This window comes from Microcaecilia unicolor, chromosome 3 (genome assembly GCF_901765095.1).
Source record: "Microcaecilia unicolor chromosome 3, aMicUni1.1, whole genome shotgun sequence".
Classification (NCBI taxonomy): Eukaryota; Metazoa; Chordata; class Amphibia; order Gymnophiona; family Siphonopidae; genus Microcaecilia; species Microcaecilia unicolor.
This window is the reverse complement of record NC_044033.1, coordinates 59,843,398-59,864,239: the sequence shown is the minus strand read 5'-3', so window position 1 is coordinate 59,864,239 and position 20,842 is coordinate 59,843,398. Positions and strand designations below refer to the sequence as shown.

The 20,842-nt window shown below is 49.6% G+C and overlaps 1 protein-coding gene across 1 annotated transcript in view; it reads left to right on the top strand.

Moving 5' to 3' along the window:
• Window positions 1-20,842, top strand: part of FBXO28 (F-box protein 28) — a 66,847-nt gene that overhangs the window by 13,569 nt on the left and 32,436 nt on the right. The window contains exon 2 of the mRNA XM_030195965.1: window positions 18,066-18,175. Coding sequence (XP_030051825.1) covers window positions 18,066-18,175 — 110 coding nt within the window. The remainder of the gene's footprint in view (window positions 1-18,065; window positions 18,176-20,842) is intronic.

Below are 20,842 nucleotides of genomic sequence, written 5' to 3'. Positions count from 1 at the left end.
GCGCGGTCATTCCTGTGCCAGAAAGTCAGCTTGGCAAGGGACGTTACTCCATTTACTTTGTGGTACCAAAGAAAGGAGGTTCTGTCCGGCCTATCCTCGACCTCAAAGGGGTCAATCGGGCCTTGAAAGTGCGGCACTTTCGCATGGAGACTCTCCGCTCTGTTATAGCGGCAGTGAAGGCAGGAGAGTTCTTGGCTTCCTTGGACATCAAGGAAGCGTACTTGCATATTCCCATCTGGCCTCCTCATCAACGCTTTCTGCATTTTGCAGTCCTGGGACGACACTTCCAGTTCAGAGCCCTCCCATTCGGGTTGGCTACTGCTCTGCGGACCTTTTCCAAAGTAATGGTGGTCATCGCGGCCTTCCTACGAAAGGAAGGGGTACAAGTCCATCCTTATCTGGACGACTGGTTGATCCGAGCCCCCTCTTATGCAGAGTGCGGCAAAGCTGTGGACCGGGTAGTTGCTCTTTTGAGCTCCCTGGGATGGATCATCAACTGGGAGAAGAGCCAGCTGCGCCCGACTCAGTCCCTGGAGTACCTGGGAGTTCGATTCGACACCCAAGTGGGCAGAGTGTTCCTGCCAGACAATCGGATTGTCAAACTTCAGGCTCAGGTGGACCAGTTCCTGGTAGCCTCTCCTCTTCGGGCTTGGGACTATGTGCAGCTGTTGGGCTCTATGACGGCCACGATGGAAGTAGTGCCCTGGGCCAGGGCTCATATGAGACCACTTCAACACTCCTTGCTGCAGCGCTGGACTCCGATGTCGGACGATTATGCTGTGCGACTTCCCTTGGACCCAGCAGTGCGCAAGGCGCTGAGCTGGTGGATGCAGACAGACAAGTTGTCTGCGGGAATGCCTCTGGTGACCCCAGAGTGGATTGTCGTCACGACGGACGCCTCTTTGTCGGGCTGGGGAGCCCACTGCTTGGGAAGGACAGCGCAGGGGCTCTGGTCTCCTGCAGAGGCAAAGTGGTCTATCAACCTCCTGGAACTCAGAGCCATTCGGTTGGCGCTTTTGGAGTTCATCCCGGTACTGGTGTGGAAGCCTGTACGGGTACTGTCGGACAATGCCACGGCTGTGGCCTATGTCAACCGCCAGGGAGGTACCAAGAGCGCCCCTCTAGCCAAGGAGGCTATGTATCTTTGCCAGTGGGCGGAAGCGAACCTGGAGCAGCTTTCAGCGGCCCACATTGCCGGAGTCATGAATGTCAAGGCGGACTTTCTCAGTCGCCATACCTTGGAGCCCGGAGAGTGGCAGCTATCTGCTCAGGCGTTCTTGGACATCACGAAGCGCTGGGGCCAGCCGAGCCTAGATCTGATGGCGTCATCGGCCAATTGCCAAGTGCCGCGCTTCTTCAGCAGAGGACGGGACCCTCGATCCCTGGGAGTAGATGCTCTTCTCCAACAGTGGCCGACACAAGAGCTCCTCTATGTGTTCCCGCCCTGGCCCATGTTGGGCAGGGTGCTAGACCGGGTGGCAAAGCATCCCGGCAGGGTAATCCTGGTGGGTCCGGATTGGCCCAGACGTCCCTGGTATGCGGACTTGATCAGGCTCTCAGTGGACGATCCTCTGCGACTGCCAGTGGAGCAGGGCCTGTTACATCAGGGTCCCGTGGTGATGGAGGATCCCTCCCCCTTTGGTCTTACGGGCCTGGCTATTGAGCGGCAGCGTCTGAGGAAGAAGGGCTTCTCAGACAAGGTCATCGCCACTATGCTGAGAGCGAGGAAGCGCTCTACTTCTACTGCTTACGCCAGGGTTTGGCGTATCTTTGCAGCGTGGTGTGAAGCAGGCTCACTTTCTCCCTTCACTGCTCCAATTTCTTCAGTGTTGGCGTTCCTGCAAGAAGGTCTGGAGAAAGGCCTGTCGCTCAGTTCCCTTAAAGTCCAGGTAGCGGCTCTGGCTTGCTTCAGGGGCCGCCTGAAGGGTGCTTCCCTGGCTTCACAGCCAGATGTGGTGCGCTTTCTCAAGGGAGTTAATCACCTGCGCCCTCCTCTGCACTCAGTGGTGCCTGCGTGGAATCTCAACCTGGTGCTAAGAGCATTGCAGAAGCCGCCTTTTGAACCCTTGTCGAGGGCATCTCTGAAAGACCTGACGTTGAAAGCAGTCTTTTGGTGGCTATCACTTCAGCCAGAAGAGTTTCCGAGCTCCAGGCGCTCTCATGTCGAGAGCCTTTTCTGCAGTTCACTGAGGCAGGAGTGACTATTCGCACAGTGCCTTCCTTTCTGCCCAAGATTGTTTCTCGCTTCCATGTGAATCAGCAGCTCTGTCTCCCTTCCTTTCGTAGGGAGGACTACCCAGAGGAGTACTCTGCTCTTAAATATCTGGATGTGAGACGAGTCATCATCAGATACTTGGAAGTGACCAATGATTTCCGGAAATCGGATCATCTGTTTGTCCTGTTTGCAGGTCCTCGTAAGGGTCTGCAGGCTGCTAAGCCTACAGTGGCAAGATGGGTCAAGGAAGCCATTGCAGCGGCTTATGTGGCCGCGGGGAAGGTGCCGCCTATCCAGCTGAAGGCTCACTCCACGAGAGCTCAGGCGGCCTCGATGGCAGAGGCCGGTTCCGTCTCCTTGGAAGAGATATGCAAGGCGGCAACTTGGGCTTCGGCTCATACATTCTCCAAGCATTACCGTTTGACTGTGGCTGCACGGGCGGAGGCCCGGTTTGGAGCTTCAGTGTTGAGGTCAGGGATTTCTATGTCCCGCCCTGGGTGAGTACTGCTTCGGTACATCCCACCAGTCTATGGATTGATCAGCTTGATGATATGGAAGGTAAAATTATGTATAATCATACCTGATAATTTTCTTTCCATTAATCATAGCTGATCAATCCATAGCCCCTCCCAGATATCTGTACTGTTTTTATTCTGGTTGCATTTCAGGTTCAAGTTTAGTCTTCAGTTACTTCAGAAAGACTTCGTGTTCAAGTTCTTCCTTCACTTGGATTCTTCAAGAGTTGAGACGAGTTTGTGTTACAGTGAGCTGCTGCATTCCTCTCCCCTCCGTTTTACGGGGCTGGATTGAGATTTAAATTCTGCCGGCCCTCCCTCCCGCTTCGTGCGGCTGTAGGGCAGCTTTGTACCCCTCCCGCTTCGGCGGTGTTAAGGTCAGTCAGCTCCTCCCGCGGTTGCGGTTGCAGGATAAGCCAGATCCCCCCGCATCGGCGGGTGTGGTGTCCCTCCCCCGCTCCGCGGGGATGAGCTGGACGGATTCCCCTCCCCCACTTGTGTGGGGATGAGCTGGGTTAATTCCCCTCCCCCGTTTCGGCGGTGGTGAGCTGGGCAGAGTGTCCCTTCGTGGGTGTAATTCTCTAAGTGCTGAGTCCTGCGGCTGGAGCTTTGATATCGACATACTGAGGAGTTTCCGGCAGCACATGACCACATATAGGGAGGCAAAAGTTTGCTCTCTATCTCCACCTGCTGGTAGATGGACACAACCCACCAGTCTATGGATTGATCAGCTATGATTAATGGAAAGAAAATTATCAGGTATGATTATACATAATTTTACCTTTCAAGCTAACTCAGTAATCAGGTTGCCCTTAGTAACCTCTGCAAATATTCTACTTCCTCAAACCTTAACACCAAATTGAGGTCAGTAGCAGTGCTACTTTCCCCACAACCGAAGAACAGAAAATAACTGTCTTTAAGAACAAGATTTGAGCCTTTCATCTATTATTTTAAAGTTCTTTGGCTGTTAAGTTTCTACCTCTAGAAAGTTTGTTTAAAACTATGGGAAAAGTGTCTACTTCTAGAGAGAATTTCAGTTTAAAATTATGAGGAAAAGGTTATACAATATAGAAGCTAGTTAATAATGCTTGCTTTTCTTTCTCTTCCCCCCCCCCCCCCCCCCCCCCCCCACCAATAATAAACTAGGTGCTGCAGTGCCTGCTAGAGGCTATCTGTTAATGCTGTGGTACAGAGTTCAAGTTTTAAAACTAGGAGGAAAAGAGTATGTTCCCTTATAGATCATAGCCCAGTTATACTGACACTCAATTTGTGGACCACTGAGGTGCTTCTTCTAAACTATTTCTGACTGTAGCACATGGTCCCTGAAGATAAGCCAGCTCCTTCTGGAACTTTCTGACTTAGGAAAGTACTGAAACATCCCATTTAAGGCAGCAAAGTTGTAATTCCTGGAACTTTGCTCCATATAGTTCAGTGATGCATCTCCTCTGGCCTTCACTGTATATACATACCCAGGCGACGAAGAGTCTAGGTTAGCCTGGCCTTGGGTACATGACTGGTCAGATGATTGCACTAGGTAAGCAGTTCTTCCATAGCGTCCCCAGATCAATCCAGAGACTTGTGGGTTATGTCCCTCCACTAGCAGGTTAGATAGAGAGAACACCGAAGTTCGCCCACAAGAGGGCATGTGCAGCCAGCTTAACTTCAGTATTCTCTCTGTCTAGCAGGTGAAGAGACATTCTGTGCAGCTCTGCAGTGATTTGGCTCCTATCCTGTTCCTCGTGGGTTGTTGAGCCTAATTTGGGGTTGAGGTGCTTTGCGCACGTTGGGGTTACACCTGGTGGTGCCAGGTCCCTACCCGTCTCCCCCACCAGCCTACTGCTGCTTAGGGATTCGTCTGTCGGTGTTTCTCTCCTGCCTCTTGGAAAAAAAAATTGACAAGAGACACAAAAGCAGATCCCTGCAGGTTAAGCAGTGTTTTCTCAGTCCTCAGAGTTCCAGGCTTTAGAGGTACGTGAGCGCTAGGCTGGGAGCCGGTCTTGGGGCTGATGTTGGCGTCAGAGTCCGTCAAAAGGTGTTTGCGCGTAGGATGGCGTCCGGGGCCTGTGAGAGCTGTACCGGGGCTTTGGGCAAGCCCTGGATGGAACAGGCAGACCTCTCTGCAGGGGGGCAGGCGGTGGAGTCGGCCAGTTCCCGCTTGGCGGAAAAGCCGTTGTTGGCAGCAATGCGTGGATCGGCCACCGCCATTTTTTCTCTGTCTGTTCCTCAGCCGCAGATGAACGCAGCGGTGAGTTTGCAGCTCTCAGCTGTTGCGGCCCCAGAACGTGGAGTCTCGGACTATCCTCTTACCGGAGCGCCACATGCGACGGCGGTTTCTCCAGAGTTTGTACTGCTTATGCACAAGGCTTTTTTGTTAAAAGAAGCGGGGGGTAGCGAGATGGACGCCATTTTGGAGACCCAGAGTGGCTTTGGGGCTGAGTTCTCTCATGAAGTTCCCAAACGGGACCGTTTTGACGGCTTTCGCCCAGGAGCGGAGGGGTCAGCTCACTCGGACTCTGATGAAGCTCATTTGTCAGGGGATTCTCTTCAGGAGACCCTGGAGGACGGAGAGCTGCTGGCGGGGGGGGGGGGGGGGTGATGACCCTACCGCGGCAAGGCTTTTTCGTAGGGAGGAACTCCCCTCGTTTATTGTTAAGGCTAGAGATATTAAACATCTCTGCTCCCGAACCCCCGTCTCAGTCGGGGGGGGGGGGCACCCTCTATTATGTCGGGCACTAGGGCTCCATCTAGAGCTCTTCATATTCATGAGGCCATGCAGGTGCTCATTAAGGCCCAGTGGGATTCACCGGAGGCCAGCCTTAGGGTGGCACGAGCCATGGCCAAACTCTGGCCCTTACGGCAGGAGGATTTAGAATTCATGCGCTTGCCGGCAGTAGATTCTTTAATTACTGCAGTAACAAAGAAGACAACTCTACCGGTGGAGGGCGGCACTGCCGTCCGAGATCCGCAGGACTGGAGACTGGAGGCCTCGGTAAAGGCGTCCTTCGAGATGGCGGCTTTGTCATTACAGGCCTCGATTTGCGGTTCTTATGCAGCAAGAGCGTGTCTTTCCTGGGTACAGAAGGCGTCGTCGACTGAGGATCTAATTGAATGCCTTCCAGCGTTGGAGTCGGGTTTGGCGTACCTGGCAGATGTCCTTTATGACATTCTCCGGGCTTCAGCTAAGGAAGTTTTGTTGGTGGTGTCGGCCCGTAGATGGATTTGGCTAAAGCACTGGGCGGCGGATGTGGCCTCTAAATCCCGTTTGGCGCGATTACCTTTTAAGGGGCGGCTCCTCTTTGGGGAGGAATTGGCTCAGATTGTTAAGGAGTTAGGTGATACCAAGGGTCGTTTGCCGGAGGACAGAGAAGTCCCAGGCGAAGACCTTCAGACCTCGCTTTAAGGAGGCCAAGCGTTATAGGCCTGGCAAATCTGGGGGTTTTCCAAGCCCCGGTTTCAGAAGAGACAGCAGCCCTTTCAGCTGGACCGCCATCACCCCATCTCAACCCCTCGCAATCCACAGGGTAGCAGAGGAACCCAATGATGGGGCCCTGGTCCATTTCTTTCCGGTAATAGGGGGACGGCTGTCTCAGGGAAGGAGTGGGCTGGGGTAACTGCAGACGATTGGGTGCTGGACATCATTCAGGACGGCTACAAGTTGGAGTTTGCCCGTCCATTGTCAGACAGCTTCCTAGAATCTCCTTGCAAGTCTCCGCTAAAGAGAGCAGCGGTACAGGAGACTCTGGCGGAATTACTGCGCTTAGGGGCAGTTGTTACGGTGCCTTCGGCTGAAATCGGCCAGGGTCGCTACTCTATTTACTTCGTCGTGCCAAAGAAGGAAGGGAAGTGTCGCCCAGTTCTCGATCTCATGGTGGTCAACAGAGCCCTCAAAGTGAGGCATTTCAGGATGGAAACTTTGCGATCCGTCGTGACGGCTGTGCAACCGGGAGAATTTTTGTCAGCTCTCGATCTAAAGGAGGCTTACTTGCACATCCCCATTTGGCCGCCCCATCAGCGTTTCCTACGCTTTGCGGTGCTGGGTCAACATTTTCAGTTCCGAGCCATGCCCTTTGGTCTGGCCACAGCGCCTCGTACCTTCTCCATGGTAATGGTGTTAGTGGCAGCCTTCTTGCGCGCAAAAAGGGTGCAAGTTCATCCGTATCTCAACGACTGGCTCATTCGTGCGCCGTCTCGGGAGGCGTGTGCCCGGGCTACACAGTCGGTCATGGAGCTTCTGCGTTTGCTGGACTGGGTGATCAACATTCAGAAATGTCATCTCGTCCCTACCCAGACTTTGGAGTATCTGGGTGTGCTCTTCGATACCGGTCAGGGCAGAGTGTTTCTCCCAGAGCCGCACCAGTTGAAGCTCGTGCGGCAGATTTCCTCACTCCTTCAAGCACCTGCTCCGAAGGTGTGGGACTATGTTCAGGTTCTAGGGTCAATGGCAGCAACACTGGATGTAGTCCCTTGGGCCAGGAGTCATATGCGTCCGTTGCGGTAGTCCCTTCTCAGCCGGTGGTCCCCGTTATCAGAGGCTTATGTGGTTCGGATCCCATAGGAGGCTCGGGCCCGGTTTGCCATCCATTGGTGGCTCCAGACGGTTAATCTGCTTCGCGGCATGCCCCTAGCCACTCCGGAATGGCAGGTGGTCACGACGGATGCCAGTCTGTCCGGCTGGGGAGCTCAATGCCTGGGTCATTTAACACAGGGGGTGTGGAGTCCGTTGGAGGCTCGGTTGCCAATCAATCTTTTGGAATGGCGGGCGATTCGGCTGGCGCTGCAAGCCTTTGAGACTTTGGTGCTGAACCAGTCGGTACGAGTTCTTTGCAACAATGCGACAGCGGTAGCTTATGTCAATCGCCAAGAGGGCACTCGGAGCGCTCAGTTGTCAACGGAGGTGCTTGCCCTTTGCTGCTGGGCGGAAACGCGTCTCTTTCTTTTGTCAGCAGCTCACGTCTTGGGAGTCCTGAATGTGCAGGCGGGTTTCCTCAGCTGGAACCGGTTGGATGCGGGGGAGTGGGAGCTCTCTCCAGTAGTGTTCGACCGGATCAAGTCTCATTGGGGGATGCCGGTAGTGGATCTAATGGCCCGTTATTCCAATGCCAACGTGCCTCGCTTTTTCAGCAGGGGCAGGGAATTCGGGTCCGAAGGAATAAGGTGCGCTGTTGCAAAGGTGGCCGCAAGATCTTCTGTGTGTCTTTCCTCCATGGTCGGTCGGGTGATCGGCAGGATCGCGCAGCATTCAGGTCATTCTGGTGGCTCTGGATTCGCCCAGGCGTCCTTTGTATGCGGATTTGGTGCGTCTGTTGATAGACGAGCCGTTGCGGCTGTCGGATGTTCCCGATCGTCTGATTCAGGGGCCGGTGATCATGCAGGATCCCATTCCGTTTGGTCTTACGGCTTGACTATTGAGCGGTCGCAGCTCAGACGCAGAGAGTTTTCTGAGTCAGTGATTGGGACGATGCTGCAGGCGCGCAAGCGATCTACTTCTTCGGCGTACGCTAGAGTCTGGCAAACTTTTGTTGCTTGGTGCTCGTCCTCAGGCATTTCGCCGGAGTCGGCTCCTCTTATGTCTAAGCCTTCTTGCAAGAGGGGCTTGAGAAGGCCCTCTCTTTGAGCTCTCTTAAGGTACAGGTGGCAGCATTGGCCTGTTTCTGAGGCCGATTAGGTGGTCGATCGTTGGCCGCTCATCCGGATGTAGTTCATTTTCTCCGGGGCGTTAGTCATGTTAGACCCCCTTGGATGCCAGTGGTACCGGAATGGAATTTGAACATAGTACTTGAGGGCATTACAGCGTGCTCCATTTGAGCCTCTTAGTAAGACGTCTTTGAAGGATGTCACGTTGAAGACGCTGTTTTTGGTGGCTATGGCTTCGGCCAGAAGCGTATCGGAGCTGCAGGCTCTGTCATGCAGGGATCCCTTTCTGCGTTTTTCGGAAGCTGGGGTCTCGTTCCATACGGTAATTAAAGGAATGTGAAGTGGAGAATATAATCATTCTTTTGTATAGAAACAGAGAAAAATGTATAGAAACAGAGAAAAATGTAGGCAGATAAAGCCCATATGGCCGGTCTAGTCTGCCCATCCATGCCATCTGCTCTCCCTATCACTCTCGTAGAGATCCTATGTACTTGTCCAATCTCTCTTGAATTTAGAAATTTTATTTATTTGATTTTATAGCCCATACTACTGACCATACCCAGAACGGGTTACATGGTTTATATCCATAATAAAATTACTACCAAAATTACAAACAAGGTTCAAACGTCAAAAATGGTTGCAACTAGCATGCAATGTGAATTAATAAACAACTGTTAAAATATTATCATACTTTTAAATCTTTATTAAATATCTTAAATAATCATATTATAATACACTCTATCATCCTATCACATTCATCCCACATATATACTACATGAAATCACTCCACATAAAACACGTAAACAATATATATGCAAACACTATACAAAAACTACTACAAAGAATTGTACAGCACTCTCCTCATACTGTGTAAAGCCTTCTGTTCAACATGTCAAGTCTGTTGTGAGCTCATCACTGCATGTTCACTTAAATTCAATTCAGTGGTCTTAGTCCATCAAAATATCAGTGTGTCCGGTATTAACCCACTCATCATCTTCTCAGGAAATCTCATCTACCCCAACTTGACATTTCGTCTTTTAGAGTGTAAGCTCTTCTGAGCAGGGACCATCCTTATTCGTTAATTTGTACAGCGCTGCGTAACCCTTGTAGCGCTCTAGAAATGTTAAGTAGTAGTAGTCATCAGTCTTTACCCGATGCCGAAAAATCAGCAGTCTCTAGAAAAGGGCGATCACGGAGCCGACACAGGTCAAACAATGGGATGGCTGCAAACTTTGATAGTAGTGCAGAATGAACTTGAAAGCACTCTTCTTAAATTGTAGCCTCCAATATAGATTCAACTTAAGTCAACTGATATCTTGGAAGAACCCAACATGATAATGTTTCACTAACTGACGCTTCATCAAGGGTCTTTCACTCTAGATAGAGAGACAGTGTATAAATAACCAACATATCAAATGCACCCTAAATTTAAAACTAGACAAACTTCAACCAAACATACCATTAAAATTACTTACTAGCTACTAACAGTAGTCAGGAACTCACACCATTAAGCAGCTGGTGGAACCATCAAAAAGGACGCCCACACATGCGCACTAACTGGTCGGGAATCTCAGGGATTTAAATATTCTGCTAAATGCTCAGCCAATTGATCTCTTTATTAAGCCGACCTGGGGCAACTGTTTTCCATAGAAAAATCAGCCGTTGTTCCTTCCTTAATAGCATCAAAGGAAGGTTACCGCCTCTTTCTAACTGTACTTGATTTAATACAACAAATCTAAGATCTTGTACTGAATGATTAACTGCAAGCCAATGGGAAACGAGGGGGGCTTCCGTGCATTCTGTGCGAATGTTACTTAAATGCTGGGCTATCTGACATTTAATCTTACGTGTAATTAACCCAATATACCACAGTCCACACAGGCATCTCACCCCATATACACACCCCATGGTGTCACAGTCAGTGTATGTTTTTAAACGGTACTTCTTATCTGTATGAGGAATAGGGACTTCATGAACGTCTAATGAATACTGACAGTAAATGCAATGATTACATCTATAATGGCCAGACTCACTGGCCGAATCATTACGTGCGCTAGACCTCCTGGTATACAATATATACAAATACAGTACACACAAAATCTGTCAATTTAACAGTTAAACAGTCCATCAAAACTCATTAAAACAAGTGAGTTTTTACAGCCTTATGGAAATTTAAAAGATCATTAATGGATCTCACCGCAGAAGGCAGCTTATTCCATAACCAGACCACTGAATAAGAAAAAGCTCATGAACAAGCACATTCTAGCTGGAAAAATCTTGCAGAAGGCAAAAGAAAACATCTTTCACACTGAGAGCGTAACACTTGATTTGGTGTATATATTGGTAGTTTTTTGAACACATAGATTGGAACCATATCATGAAAAACCTTAAAAGCTAGTACCAACATCTTAAAGGTTCTTAGTTTCTTGATAAGAAACTAATGTTATGATAGAAAAGAAGGTGAAACATGATCACATAATGCCAAACTTTTCAAAGCCAAATTGCCGATACTGTGTTCGTCTCCTCTTCTACCAGGAAGCTGTTCCACAAATTCCTTTCCATGAAGAAGTATTTCTTCAGGTTACTTCTGAATCTATCCCCTTTCACCTTCATTCTATGCCCCCTCGTTCCAGAGCTGCCTTTCAATTAAACGAGACTCTCCTTCTGTGCATTTATGCTGCATAGGTATTGAAATGTCACTATCATATCTCCCCTTTCCTTGTCATCAAGCAGATGAAGCCATTACATATGGGTTGTGTCCATCAACCAGCAGGGGGAGATAGAGAGCACTCAACTTTTCACAATGCCTCATGGCCAGCCAGCTCCACTGCCTCTTCAGTATTCTCTATCTCTCCAAGCAGGGTGGCTGCAGCTTCTTCGAGCTCCATCAAAAATCTGCCTGGGGGTGGCTCCTGGCTTGCCAGTTGTTAGCCAGGGTGTTAGAGGCTGTAGAAGCTACACTTTGAAGGCACATAGGTTAGCCCTTTCCTTGCCTTACCCATGCCCCCGTGGATGTGGACATATTAGCTTGCTTTTCCCTGTCCTTTCCCACTCAGTGGATGCAGGCACATTGGTTCGCCTTTCCCTGCCTTTCCCACTCATCTGAGCCTCCAGAGTTCTTATTACCTCTGCTTTCCTCACAGCGTTTAAAAAAAAAAATGGAACAGAGGTTTTCCTTTGATTCTTCTATGGGACCGGAGCTGTGATACTCGGTCCGGTGAGGTAAGAGTGTTTTCTAACTCCTCCGGGGTGGGCCCGCGATCGGGGCGTTTTTGGCGCGAAACCGCCATTTTGAATTTTCTCGCCGTTTTCGGCGATGGCTACAGAGAATGTAAAGCACTGTTCCCGGTGTGGCAAGCGCAAATCAGCAGCGGGGCTCTGTAAATTGTGTTGTACAGGTGTAAGATCTGGCCCGAGCATGGCGAGCGATGATTCTTCCCGCTCAGAGCTGGCAGCGGACACCATTTTGAATTCTCCGCATGGCGGGGCCTCCGTAGAGATGGAGAGCCCTGAGGCCAGGGGGGGGGGGTCCTCGAATTGAGGCTATTCAGGGAGCGGCTAGCCCCGGACGGGATCTGGGTGCCCAGGGCGAGTTTTTCTCCCCTGATTTTGTGGTGTTATTGCATAATGCATACATGCTGAAAAGAGCTCTCCCTCAAGGGTCATCTGAGGCCCCTTCTATTGTCCCCACCGGTGGATTCTGGCCTGGGTCTGCCCGCTGAGGCTATTTTTTCTGATAATTGGCATAAAGAAAAGCGTAGAAGGGCTAATTCCCCTTCAGATTGTGGTGCACCTCCTTTCTCTCCCCCCCCCCCCCCCCCCCCATGGTCGGGCTGTGAGGATTCGGAGAGTTCTGGCAGGCCTTCGTGGTCTGAGGAGCCAGAGTCAGGTGCAGAATTACCACAGGATCTGGATGATCCCTCCGCGGTGAGGATTTTCCACCGTGATGAGCTGCCAGCGCTTATTTCAGATGCCCTACAGGTCCTTTCTATTGAAGAGCCTGACAGTGGCACGGCCTCCTCTGTGAATACTAGGATGGCTAGTACCAAAAAGCCTGCTCGAGCCTTTCCTTTGCATGACTCCATCCAAGTGCTTATTTCCGCTCAGTGGGCTGACCCCAAGGGACCTTTGAAAGTTTCCAGGGCTATGGGGCAATTATACCCTCTGCGTGAGGAGCATTTGGCTCGCTTTGCAATGCCTAAAGTAGATGCCCTAGTCACTGCGGTGACAAAGAGAACTACCCTCCCTGTGGAAGGAGGAGATGCCCTGAAGGATGTACAAGACCGTAGGCTGGAAGCAGCACTTAAACGGTCCTTTGAAATTGCAGGTCTTACTGTTCGGGCGTCTGCATGCAGTTGTTATGCTGCTAGAGCCTGCCTGGCGTTGTTGCAACAGGCAGTGGAACAGCCCGGAGATGGAGCGGAGCCCTTCTCGGATGTGGCTCCGCGGCTGGAGTCGGCCTTGTCCTTTTTGACTGATGCCCTTTATGATATTGTCAGAGCTTCAGCTAAACAAATGGCAGTAGCAGTGGCGGCTCGCCGTCTTATTTGGCTACGACATTGGGCAGCGGACATGGCCTCTAAGCAAAGGTTGGTGAAGTTGCCCTTTCAAGGCCTTCTCCTATTTGGTGAGGAGTTGGGGAAAAAAATTGTTAAAGGCCTGGGAGATCCTAAACCCCAGCACTTGCCTGAAGATAGGCCGAGGCCTTCCTCCAAGGGCCAGGCGGTCCACTCCTCTTATAGACCTCGCTTCCGTGAAGCTAGAAGATACCGCCCGGGGCGTTCTGCTGGGTTCACTTCTCGTGCCCGTTTTTCAGCAGAGGAACTCCTTTCGCTCGGACAAGCGTTCCGCAGCTACCGGCTCTAGGCCTGGAGTTCAGGGGCAACCCTCTCAGTGATGGTGCGCCGGCCCCCTCCTCGCTTCCTGTTATCGGAGGATGTCTTTCCCTCTTTGCCAAGGAGTGGGCCAATATTTCCTCAGATCAGTGGGTTCTGGACCTGATCAGAGATGGCTACAGAATAGAATTCAACGCCCCAGTAAGAGAAAAGGTGGGTCTTTTCGCCCTATTCTGGACTTAAAAGAATTAAACAAGTCCCTGAGAGTGCAGCATTTCCACATGGAAAACCTGTGCTGCGTCATTGCTGCGGTACAGCCAGGAGAGTTTCTCACGTCTCTAGACCTGAAAGAAGCTTACTTGCACATACCAATTTGGCCCCCGCACCAGAAGTTTCTGAGGTTTGCGGTGTTGGGAAAACATTTCCAGTTCCGGGCCTTGCCTTTTGGCCTCGCCACAGCTCCCCGAACTTTTTCGAAGGTAATGGTGGTAGTAGCTGCTTTGCTCAGGCAAGAAGGTATCAGGGTTCACCTGTACCTAGACGACTGGCTCATCAGAGCAGAATCTGTAACAGAGAGCTTTCAAGCTACAGCCAGAGTGGTCTCAGTACTTCAATCTCTAGGCTGGGTTGTCAATATGGCCAAAAGTTACCTGACCCCCTCGCAATCTCTAGAATATTTGGGGGCCAGGTTTGACACAGACTCGGGCTATGTATACCTACCCGAGCTAAGGCGGTGCAAGCTTCAGAATCAGGTCTGTCTGCTCCTGAGGATGCCCTGCCCACGAGCTTGGGACATTGTCCAGCTGCTGGGATCGATGACAGCCACATTGGAAGTGGTGCCCTGGGCGAGAGCGCACCTGAGACCTCTACAGTATTCCCTACTTCAAAGATGGTCTCCAGTTTCTCAGGATTATCAATCCAGACTTTCTTGGCTCCCTGCGGCCCGACTCGGCATGGAGTGGTGGCTCTCAGACAGCATGCTGCAGCGAGGAATGCCGCTGGCGCTCCCCGATTGGTGTCTAGTAGTGACAGATGCCAGCCTGAAGGGCTGGGGCGCACATTGCAAGGGGAAGCATGCCCCTTGGAGTCGGAGTGGTCCATCAACCGCCTGGAGTTGAAAGCGGTGTTTCAGGCGCTTCTGGCCTTTCAAGTGACCCTGGAAGGATTGGCTGTAAGAGTGATGTCGGACAACACGACAGCAGTGGCCTACATAAATCGACAAGGCGGCACTCAGTGCAGAGCACTGGCCGCGCAGGCCGAACAGATTTGCCACTGGGCCGAGCTGCATCTTCAGTTTCTGTCAGCAGCTCACATTGCAGGTCAGAGCAACGTGCAAGCCGATTAAGCAAGAATCAGATCGATCCAGCACAATGGGAACTAGCAGACGAAGTATTCCTGCAGATATGTGCCAAATGGGGCAAGCCCGTGATGGATCTTATGGCGACAAGTTCAAATGCCAAAGTCCCGTGCTTCTTCAGCAGACGGAGAGATCCTCGCTCGGCAGGGTTGGATGCCTTGACTCAGCCCTGGCCTCTATTAGATTGTAAGCTCTTTGAGCAGGGACTGTCTTTCTTCTATGTTTGTACAGCGCTGCGTATGCCTTGTAGCGCTATAGAAATGCTAAATAGTAGTAGTAGTAGTAGGGCCTACTATATGTGTTCCCTCCGTGGCCCTTGATAGGGCGCGTGCTCCTGCGGATTCAGCTGCACCCAGGAGAAGTGGTCCTCATTGCCCCGGATTGGCCCATGAGGCCTTGTTATGCGGACCTCCGACAGATGCTAGTGGAGGCTCCCCTTCCTTTACCTCTGGTACCGAACCTGTTGTCACAGGGCCCGGTAGCCATGGAGGACGCCTGCCGCTTTGGTCTTATGGCATGGCGATTGAGAGGGCGCAATTGAGAGTCAAAGGCTATTCAAACACAGTCATTTCCACTCTCCTGCAGGCCCGCAAGCGTTCCACTTCCGTGGCTTATGCCAGGATTTGGCGCCAGTTTGAGTCTTGGTGTGCTTCAAAAGCGATCACACCCATGCGGGCTCCTGTCTCGCCGATTCTGGACTTTTTGCAGGATGGTGTACAAATAGGCTTGGCCTATAATTCCCTGCGGGTGCAAGTGGCAGCATTGGCCTCCCTTCGTGGTAAGGTTGAAGGCGTGTCTTTAGCTGCTCATCCAGATGTGGCACGGTTTCTTAGTGGGTGCTTCGGCTCCGGTCTTCCGTGCGAGCACCCTGTCCAGCTTGGAACCTGGGGCTAGTTTTGAAGGCTCTGCAGGCTTCTCCTTTTGAGCCGCTTCGGCGAGCATCGGAGAAAGATTTGACACTAAAGGCCGTTTTTCTTGTGGCCATAATTTCGGCGAGATGGGTGTCAGAGCTCCAGGCGCTGTCCTGTAGAGACCCATTTCTGCAATTCTCAGAGTCCGGGGTCACGGTTCGGACCATGCCTTCCTTCATGCCTAAGGTGGTTTCAGCGTTTCACCTAAACCAGCCTATTTTCTTGCCCTCCTTTGATAAGGAGGAGTTTTCAGAATCTTTTGGGCAGTTGCACCTGTTGGATGTGCGCAGGACTCTGCTGCAGTATCTGCGAGTTACTATCTCTTTCAGGATCTATGATCATCTGTTTGTTTTGCTATCAGGTCCTCGCAGAGGGTCTCCAGCGTCTAAAGCCACTATTGCCCGCTGGCTCAAAGAAACTATCTTTTCATCTTATCTGCTTGCCGGCCAGTCTCCGCCTGTAGCCTTTAAGGCGCATTCTACCAGAGCGATTTCTTCCTCTTGGTCTGAAACTGGAGCACTCTCTCGTCAAGAGATATGCAGTGCAGCCACATGGGCTTTTAAGCTCTCTTTTGCCCGACATTACAGGCTGGATGTGGCTGCTAGGAGGTATGTGCGTTTTGGAGCACAAGTGCTAGCGCGTGGTGTGACCTGTTCCCACCCTATATAGGGATTGCTTTGTTACATCCCATATGTAATGGCTTCATCTGCTTGATGACAAGGAAGGGAAAATTAGGTTCTTACCTTGGTAATTTTCTTTCCTTTAGTCATAGCAGATGAAGCCATGAGCCCTCCCTGTATGATTGTCTGTATGCTGTAAATCTGTTTCAGGTTCTGTTCTTGTTTCCTGAAGTTCCTTCCTTGGGAGAAAGTTGGAAAACAGTCTTCAGGATTCATGTTCACTTATAGGAGGATGAGTCCATTCCCTCCAGTTTGTTTTGGAGGATGAGTTTATTCCCTCCAGGAGGTTGCATGTATCCCCTCCAGTTATACAATAAGGAGGACGAGTTTATTCCCTCCAGGAGGATGTGTTCATTCCCTCCTTTTGAGTTCATGCCCTTGTTAAGGGGCCATCGTTCGCTGTGAGGAAAGTTCATGTTATTCCCACTGCGGTTTGCCATACTGCTTTGGAAGCTTCAAATACTGAAGAGGCAGTGGAGCTGGCTGGCCATGAGGCACTGTGAAAAGTTGTGCTCTCTATCTCCCCCTGCTGGTTGATGGACACAACCCATATGTAATGGCTTCATCTGCTATGACTAAAGGAAAGAAAATTACCAAGGTAAGACCCTAATTTTCCCCTCCTGCCTTTCTTCCAAAATATAGATCATGGTAACATAGTAGATGACGGCAGAAAAAGACCTGCACGGTCCATCCAGTCTGCCCAACAAGATAAACTCATATGTGCTACTTTTTGTGTATACCTTACCTTGATTTGTACCTGTCCTGTTCAGGGCACAGACTGTATGTCTGCCCAGCACTATCCCCGCCTCCCACCACCGGTTCTGGCACAGACCGTTTAAGTCTGTTTACCAAACTGCACAAAAGGTCTATACGAAAGGCGGAAGACATCGAGAACCTCTGTGAAAGTCCAGAAGCCTTCAAGAGGCATATAGACGACTAAATAAAAAGAAACCAGCAAGAACTCGGGCAAGAAGTTCAGCCACATCTTGTGGAGGAGTAGCCTAGTGGTAAGTGCAGCAGACTCTGATCCTGGGGAACTGGGTTCGATTCCCACTGCAGCTCCTTGTGACTCTGGGCAAGTCACTTAACCCTCCATTGTCCCAGGTACAATTAAGTACCTGTATATAATATATAAACCGCTTTGAATGTAGTTGGAAAAGCCACAGAAAGGCAGTATATAAGTCCCATTCCCTTCCCCTTTCCCTTGTGTATTGTGTACAGTTGTTGTTACCCTATCTCAAAAAGGTTCAGAAAAGAGTGGTCAGAATTATAAAGGAGATGGAATGGCATCCTTATAAGGTAAGGCTAAATAGGTTAAGGCCCTTCAGCCTGGAGAAGAGACATGATGGAGGTCTATACATTCATGAGGGGGAAGAATAGATATGTGGATAGTTATTTACCTTTTCAAACTGGACTAGGACATGATTTGATGTTTTTTTCCCAATTTTATGCACTGTTGAACTCTGGAACCAGGATGTGATAAGCACAGGAAATAAAGGCAGTTAGGGTAGCTGGGTTTAAAAGCAGTTTGGATAAATCTTTATTTTTATGCATTAGCCTATACAATGCTCTCTGCCTTGGCAGCTAGGGCGGTCTAGTAAGTCCTAAACTATAAATAACTTGCTATCTCCCTGCCATTCTTGTCGGACCTATTGTTTGAATAGGAATCAGCAGGTTGTGGACTTCATAGAATTGCAGGATGTTAAAGCACGCTGGGTTTAAAAAAAAAAATTTTAGGTTTTCATGGTCATCTTTTCCTCATTAGGGCTGAGAGGCAGGAGACCCAGGGAAATGGCCCTGCTCAGGCCGACCATTTGGCAGAAGACTGCTTTAATCAGCAAGCCATATAATTCTAATGGGACTTTAGAGCCAACTTTGAAAGGAAGTTTTTATGTTGATCGTCTCATTATCTTTCTAGGTTTGTAAGCGAATGGACCTTGAATGCCAGAGAATGCTGAATCAAGGATTTCTGAAGGTGGAACGATATCACAACCTGTGTCAGAAGCAGGTCAAAGCACAGCTTCCACGGTATGTACAGACTGCTGTTATCCAGGGATCAAGATTAGTGCATTAAGTGGGAGCATTATAGATTGGCAAATGCTTTTTATTTAACCCCGTGGACTGTGAGGCTGTCTTCAATGACGCTTTTACCACACTTTCTATATGCAATTTGTTTAACTTCTGAATGGATTCTATGGTTCATTGCTAGACCAGTTTACCAGAGAATTCATGTTGCAGTGAAACAATATACATGCCCTGAGTGTGGTAAAGGCTTTCGGCAGAAGGCAGGTTCACAATACACAAGTAAATCCACAATAGAGTGAAACCATTTACATGGTCTGAGTGTGGTAAAAGCTTTGGTTGGAAAGAGAGCTTCACACGCCATCAGAGAATCCACACAGGGATGAAATCATTTACATGCACTGAGGAGGTAAAAGCTTCAATTGCATTGGGACAGGTAATTAGGAAATGTACACTCTTTCTGTAAAGTATGGAAAAATAGCACCCTGGTATTTAGACATATGTAATGAGACCTCCTTTTTATCTATAGATCTGAATTCAAAGCCCAAATCTACTGATAAATAATAGACACAAGGCTTAGATGTTATAAAAAAATAGAAAGCTTGGCATCAGGTAGAATAATGGAAAAGTGGCATTCCAGGAAAGTAATTGGGCACCCTAGGGGGCCCTTCAGTGGACTTTGTAAAATGCTCCCAGGTACACATCTCACCATTGCTCCCATACCTTGTCTACTAAGCCCCCCAAAACCCACTATCCCCAACTGTACACCACTACCATAGCCCTTACAGGTGAAGGGTGCACTTATATGTGGGTACAGTGGGTTTCTGGTGAGTTCTGGAGGGTTCACAGTTTCATCCACAAGTGTAACAGGTCTCATTCTACAGCAGTTTGTTATCCTCTATGAATGCTTTCCTATGACTGAAACTTTTCTTATGGTCTGTATCCTAATGGCTTGATTTTGTGCGTTTTGCATTTGGATGTTTTTTTTGTTCGAAAATGGACCGAAAAACAAAAAGTCCAAATCACAAAACGTTTTTCAAGACAGTATTTTCAAAAGAAAAAGATAGACTTTTTTTCTGTTGAAAATGACCTTCTTTCCTGTTCAGAACTTGGACGTTTTGTGTAAAACATCCAAATTCAGATTTAGACGTCATATCGAAAATGCCCCTCCACGTAACTTTGTAAGTGTAAGTGCTTTGAAAATATAGCTCTATGTAACTTTGTAAGTCTATTCGCTTTGAAAATGCGCACCATAATATACCTGTCTTTTTAAATCTGATTTCAAAGGTTATTAAATGTAAAATATAAATACAAATTATTAATCCTGTTGTGTTTCTGTCTGTGTCTTATATCTTTATTTGTGGGCTGATATGTCTCTGTGTATGTTTGTGTAAATTCATCTGTTTGTGTGCATGACTGCTTGAATTTATATAGATATGCGTGGGGTTGTGTGTGTATTTATATCTGCGCTTAGGGTTACCGTACATCCGGATTTACCCGGACATGTCCTCTGGCCAGGCATCCGGGCAGGTTTTGCCAGCCTGCCCATTTGTCCAGATTTGCGGATGAATGGGCAGGCCTCAGGCGTGTCCTATCCTCCCTTCCCTTAGTGTGGTGCCCTGGTGGTCTAGCATCCTGTTCGGGGCTGGAAAGAGCACCCTCTTTCCATTACGTTCATTCCCACTATTCCAGGACGAGTAGATAGTTATGTCCATCGACCAGCAGGTGGAGATAGAAAATACAGAACTACATAGCTCCCTGCAAGCAGCTCAACTCCTCAGTATCTTCTATCTCCAGCAGGTGGATGGACAGATTTCTTCTGGTTCTGAGGCCTTGCTCCTGGTCCAGTTGGTCAACTGGTTCCCAGTTGAGCAGTTGAGCAGACATACCTGGTAGTGCTGGGTCCCTGTCGTGCCTTCCCCCTAGGGTGTTCTGCACCTTTTGCCTGTTTTCCCTCTGTGTGAGAGCCTGCTCAGCAACCAGTTTGCTCAGAAGATGAGGAGTTGCAGGCAACACAGTGAGTCTGGCAGGTCGGTGCTGTTGCTGTGCCTGCTCTGAAAAGGGGGGGTGGTGACTGTGTCCCTGGGTAGCGTGGACCCAGGGTGGTGGGTCCTACTTCAGACCTTGGTACATAGATGGGAGCACTGTGTGTCAGTGCTACAAAGGAAAAAAAAATAGTAAAACCATGGAGGAAGTGGAGGAGCAGTTTAATGATTAGATCAGTGGAGTGAGAACCAGGGGAGCCTGGTTGAAACTTCACAACTGCTCCTTGAGGTCTTTGGGAGATACAAACAGACCCTGTGATTCCTCCAAATACAGAAAACTGCCTAATCTATCTGAATGTAAAAAAAAAAAAAAAAAAGACATTTTTGCTTGTTTGTGCTGTGCTCTGGTTTTTTTTAAAAAAGTGGGTGTGTAGCGCGGTGCGCCAAATGTTTTTCCGCGCAGCGGCAGTCTCTGGCCATGGCAACCCCCACTTAGTGTGTGACCTGCTGCCCGTCTTGCAGTGAGCGGTGTTCCCCCTTGGGCCGTTGCACGGTGTGCAGTCTGGTTCCCAAGTGGAGGAGCTGATTCAGGGCTCACACATACAGGGTGCGCTCGGTCACAGCAGCGTGTTTCTTTTGGCTCTGGTTCCCGGTGCAGGACCATGGTGCTTCGCCTCAGAAGCAGGCG